This window comes from Protomyctophum parallelum, assembly GCF_964188405.1.
Source record: "Protomyctophum parallelum genome assembly, chromosome: 10".
NCBI classification, from domain to species: domain Eukaryota; kingdom Metazoa; phylum Chordata; class Actinopteri; order Myctophiformes; family Myctophidae; genus Protomyctophum; species Protomyctophum parallelum.
The window spans coordinates 24,825,850-24,831,849 of record NC_139704.1 but is presented as its reverse complement, the minus strand read 5'-3'; the positions used below and the strand labels follow the sequence as shown (position 1 = coordinate 24,831,849).

The 6,000-nt window shown below is 46.1% G+C and overlaps 2 protein-coding genes across 2 annotated transcripts in view; one reads left to right on the top strand and one right to left on the bottom strand.

Moving 5' to 3' along the window:
• spock2 (SPARC (osteonectin), cwcv and kazal like domains proteoglycan 2) overlaps positions 1-5,564 on the top strand; it is a 58,220-nt gene extending 52,656 nt beyond the window's left edge. Inside the window, exons 9-10 of the mRNA XM_083775775.1 lie at positions 3,400-3,531; positions 4,780-5,564. Of these exons, the coding sequence (XP_083631901.1) occupies positions 3,400-3,531; positions 4,780-4,928 (281 nt within the window). The 3' untranslated portion in view covers positions 4,929-5,564. The remainder of the gene's footprint in view (positions 1-3,399; positions 3,532-4,779) is intronic.
• The window catches only part of cuedc2 (CUE domain containing 2), a 203,847-nt gene that overhangs the window by 99,731 nt on the left and 98,116 nt on the right, over positions 1-6,000 (bottom strand). The window lies entirely within an intron of this gene.

Here is a 6,000-nt window from a genome sequence, read left to right as displayed (position 1 = left end):
ACCATGTCAACACACTGTGTACAATGAACCATGTCAACACACTGTGTACAATGGACCATGTCAACACACTGTGTACAATGGACCATGTCAACACACTGTATACAATGGACCATGTCAACACACTGTGTACAATGGACCATGTCAACACACTGTGTACAATGAACCATGTCAACACACTGTGTACAATGGACCATGTCAACACACTGTGTACAATGAACCATGTCAACACACTGTGTACAATGGACCATGTCAACACACTGTGTACAATGGACCATGTCAACACACTGTGTACAATGAACCATGTCAACACACTGTGTACAATGAACCATGTCAACACACTGTGTACAATGAACCATGTCAACACACTGTGTACAATGAACCATGTCAACACTTTTATACAGACACCACGTAACTCCCCTTCTGCCACAACTGCCATGCGATTTAGCACGGAGAGTGTAGAATTACGTCCGGGCTACACTGGCCGCGGAAATGGCTCCGGAGTGGAGTCCGCGGGAGGCCGCAACGGTACGCTGTCACTATAATCTTTTTTTTTAAATATATAATTTTTATCCCACGATTTTGTAACCCATTTTTCACCCCTGTGTCAATTATTTAATGTGATCCTGGGCTCTACACACCCTCCGCCAACCTGGGGAGAGCAACGTTTCCCTGGTTGGACGTAGCTCGTGGAAGGAACACGTTATTCCAACCAGTTCCTTTCCCCTCCATCAGGCGCCCCAGCTGGCCAGGGGGAGGCAGTTTAGAGACCAGGATTACTGCATGTTTTTGTGAGGGTACCTACCCAGGGGACACAGGGAGAACATGCAAACTCCACACAGAAAGACCCTTTTGCCATCCCCGCATTGGGTATGGGCAGTGATCAGAATCAGGATCAGAATCAGAAGACTTTATTGCCAAGTGCAAAACAGGACAAGACAGAGCATGACGCGGAGGAGAGGACACGCCGCCAGCGCCCACAGCGTCCCAAGCGGGAATCGAACCCAGGACCTTCTAGCTGTGAGGCTACAGCACTACCAACTGTGCCACCGTGCCCCCTGCTGTCACTATAATCACAGCACAGGTGCGGTGCGCAGGTTGTGCGTAAGCTCCGTGTGTGAATCATTTTTTTTACGCAAGTGCTTGCGCGGCCCTTGCGTGCGTGCGTGCGTGCGTTTGAGCATGTGTGTGTACACATGTGCGTGCGTGTTTGTTTGAGCACATGAGTGTCCACGTGTGTGTGCGTGTTTGTTTGAGCACGTGTGTGTGCGTGCGTGTTTGTTTGAGCATGTGTGTGTTCACGTTCATGGGCATTGAAGGTTTTGGCAGGCTTCTGGGCTCTGAATCATGCAGGACTTTTCAAGGCCGTGGCGTGGTGAGTGGGCACGGCGTAGAGATCAGGGGGAAGCATGCCAGCCCGGGGTTGAGATGTTAACATGTTCCCTTTAAGGCCCGTCTCCCAGAGAGACTGCGGCGGAGAGACACAACACGGTCGGGCTCCAGTTTCATTTGTGTCAAAGTCAAAGTCATTTATACTCTGTAGAATGACATGGTGCCATTTGCTGATAATGACAGATTTTCAGGCTAACAATGTGTCGCATGAAGCTCGGAAATCTGTTATTTTCAGCAAGCAATAGCATTGTGCAATGGGGTATAGTTTAAGCTTTACATGATGCCACCTCCTGTTCTTATTTTACACTGTCATTGCCGATGCCCGTTGGGAGCGCATGCCTCTCCGGTTAGGCAATACCTGGTGTACCTCATTATCATAGTATCTGTGGGGATAAAAGGGACACAGGCAGAATGTACTGTATGTATATGGGAATAAATACATACAGTACAGAGAGAGACAGACGGATCGATAAAGAGATTTGGGGAATTTCGGTCCGACCAAGTCCATCAGCCAGGCGGTCCTTGAGATATGTGCAAGACACACACACAAACACAGATTCTGTGCATTTTTAGATGTATATAAGCTAAGCGTAACCTATTCATAGTTTTTCTTTGTTTTTGTGGCAACCTATTCATTGTTTTTTATGACAAATCCATCCGTCTGCCAAGAAGTAATGAGAAAAAACCACAAGATTGCACCTCTGATGGCAGTGCTACACGCCGGTTGCTACACCTATACATATCTTAGTGCGTGGTGCCGTCAGCCACCTCGGCTCGCATCGAGCTTGGCGTTGAATCGCGGGCGGCAGCAACGATTCATATTCATGTAAAAGGTTAATAAGCAGAGGCGGTTCAAAGCCCACGCGTCCTTCTTTTGTGTCCCAGGAAGATTAGCCGGGCCTCCTGGCGCGAAACGCTGACTAAACACTTATTCATCGCCGTCCTTCGGGCCGCTCAATGAATTGATTTATATTCAATGAATATGGAATGGAATCACGGAATGAAAGACGCCGCTGTGTGCATTCATTTACGCTTAGCCTTGGTCCCACATGTCGTGGGACATGTTACACCGTGTGTGTGTGTGTGTGTGTGTGTGTGTGTGTGTGTGTGTGTGTGTGTGTGTGTGTGTGTGTGTGTGTGTGTGTGCGTGTACCTGTGTGTGCCTGTGTGTGCATATACTATAGTAGCGAGAGAGAGAGAGAGAGAGAGTACAGTTGAAGTGATGTAGCATAAAATATGCCCTTAACCACTCAACCCCTAGAGTCCCTATTATTTATGAGACGAACAAATCTCCAAGCTCACAGCATGGCACGTTGCAGCACGTTGCGAGCTTGCACAGTAGACCTGCTATTATTTTGCATATCGTCTCTGTTGGGTGGCAAACCTCATATGTCCAAAACTGTTTCTTTTCAGGAGTAAAATGCAAAAGCAGCTAAAGTACAGCAGATCTACAAGCTTGTTGTTCTGCTACTTTTGATGGTTCTATCTGTAGTATGATCAAGTAGGGCAGTGGTTTTCAACCAGTGGTCCTTGAGGGGGTCCCCGCATCCATTTGGTGTCATTTTACGTTCCCAAGAGTTAAAGGTTGAAAACCACTGTAGTACGGCATTAATACATTTACAAAACAAAAAACCCAAAAGTTGGAATATTGGAGATAGGAGGTTTCTGCACAGCACAACAATATAGGTTTCATGTGGTTAAAACCTAACATCTTTCAGCAGCATCAAGCATTAGAAGAAAAGTGTCCGCCCGCACACTGTCTTCACTTATAGAGCAGCAGTTTTATTCAGAGTGACAGCGTTTCGGTCTAAACGACCTTCATCAGAATAAAACTGTAGACAGTGTGCGGGACCCTTTTCTTCTCATGATTCGCATTTGGTTGCCGGCTCCTACGCAGCTGTCCTTGTAGGTGTGCACAAGGCCTTTTCTCTACAAAGCAGTTTCAAGCAGAAATAACGTATTGTCAGTTATTGGTGCTGGAGTGTGATGTTGCTGTCGTGTGTTTGCCAGGCCTGTTCATTCCCAGCTGTGACGAGGACGGCTACTACAGGAGGCAGCAGTGTGACAGAGGGCAGTGCTGGTGTGTGGACCAGCGCGGGACGGAAGTAGCAGCCTCCAGGACTCGTGGCAAGCCCGACTGCGGTGAGTGACGTTTCCAAGCGGTCAGTGCATCGACATGTACCGTGTGCAGGAGGAAGCACACTCGATTTTTTTTTGTGGTGGAAAAAGTAAAAAATTTTGAGTAGCCAAAACATTCGCCAGGCGATCGACAACAACGGGAGGTATGATTAATTCTAACGCGACTAGCGGCGGGACCGCGATGGGCCGTCTAAAACATAATCTTTGCTTAGAATTGGACAGAATGATTTTGATCATTCACGTTTTAACATTTTCGATCTGATCGAAATCAGCATGTTGAAGTTAAACGTACAAGACAATGAGCAAGAATCTTTTTCTTTTTTTTTACGCAGTGACTGACTGCATGACATTTCATCACAACCCCTCTCCACCCATATTATATTCTTGCACATTTTGCACAAGGCTTGGCTTTATATTAAAAGGAGCTCAGAGGCCTGCTGGAACATAAGTCACTGCAGGGACCAGTGCTACATTCAACGTGTCCGCGGTCATTTGCATTCCAAAAGGACTCGCTTGTCGCTTTGAGAAAAAAAAAAGGTCTGTCAAGATAAATGAGGGCCGGTTTGGAACGGAACCTGTGCGCCTGATAAGAATGGCTCCCCTGGCAAGGTCTTAGAAATAGCTATTAAAATCCAGACAAAGTCAAACACGTGCCCTTTTCTTTCCTCGTTGCCGTCAATGTTTTTTAAATTGATTACGGCGTTTATCATTGGATTAGGAAGGTCTCCGTCCAAGTGGAGGAGGCAGACATATGTAGAATGGAAATGAACAGAATTGTATGCAACGTATGAGGCTTTGACAGCAGGTTGTTCACCCCCCCTCCCCCCCTTCCGTTCTGTCTAGTGATGGAAAGTAACTGAGTAGTACGTTTACTCAAGTAGGCTACTGTACTAGTGTACTTGAGTACAATTTTGAGTGATTTTGTTTTGCTTTACTTGAGTATGTCCATTATTCAATACGTCATGCTTCTACTCCACTACATCTCAAATATTGTCGTTTTTATTCCACCGTAATTTTGTAGATTTGTAGAATCGGCCTCAGGTCTAACTTCAGTGAAAGAATAACCATCTCAATGAAACAGAATTGAATATACTGTATGAGACAATCACAGCAGGTCATTCAATCCCTCTCCTCTCCTCTCCTCTCCTCTCCTCTCCTCTCCTCTCCTCTCCTCTCCTCTCCTCTCCTCTCCTCTCCTCTCCTCTCCTCTCCTCTCCTCTCCTCTCCTCTCCTCTCCTCTCCTCCCTGCAGATGATGAAGTGGCGTATTCAGGTGATTTTGGCAGCGGGGTAGGCTGGGAGGATGAGGAGCAGGAGAAGGAGGCCGAGGAGAACGCAGAGGAGGCCGAGGAGGAGGAGGGGGAGGTGGGAGAAGTGGACGATGGAGGATATATTTGGTAAAGAAAAGAAAAAAGGGGGCTGTGTGTCCGACATCACCACAGGAGGATCTCGATCTATCTCGTTTTGCCTCTCTCTCTCTCCCACACACACGCACACACACACACACACACACACACACACACACACACACACACATACACACACACACGCACACACACACACACACATTACATAAACACACAGATCCTGTAAAGAGATGGACATGTTTAAGCTACACTATAGGATCAGCACTGGATCATTGACAAAACAGGAGGGAAATAAAAAAAGGATTGCACAGGCGGGGAGATAAACGGAAAAAACAAAATACTGTAAGTAAAGATTAGTAGTCAACGCTTATAGGGTGTGCTTCTAACTAAACGGGGATGGGAAAGGGGGGAAATATTATCGATATGTTATAGAAAGAAGAAAAAAAACGATGCATTCTGACTGAGCAGTCGGGAACGTTGTCCTTCATACTTGTGAATCTTTGTTCTATTCTGTTGTTATATACTGTATGTCCTTTGAACTACGTTTGAGCAGTTTTTAGCCGTTTTAACATACCGGAGACTCTTAAGCGGCCGCAGGTGCTTGTCGTGGGGATACAGGTCGAGTTGTTGGCCCCCCAACGTTGTGGGCACCTCATTGTTAAATTAGCTCTGTTTCCCCCCCCCCAAAAAAGATAAAGAATAAAGTTGTGCTTTGTAAAATGGTGGGAAATAATGTAAAGTGTACATGATTTGAACGTGCACCGTACATCATTGTCAGACCTAAATTTACCCATGCATCAACTTCTTGTTTATGTCCCAAAATGACTGGCTAGCCACAGGATTTGTAGCAATTGTAGAAATGTTATGAATGTCATAAACAAATGATTATTATGTATTGCCCCCCCCCCCAAATAAATGTAAATACAAAATAAAACATAAATCTAATTAATATAAAGAATAAAGAATGGTGCCAGAGGTGTTGGGCCCCACTGTACCGGTTACCCATGTCATGTGCTGGCGTAACGAATGCAGATACCCCTTCCTTTCGGGTGCATTTCAATAGTCCAAACTGGCTACGCGTTGACCCCTTTTCTGTTGCCAACACC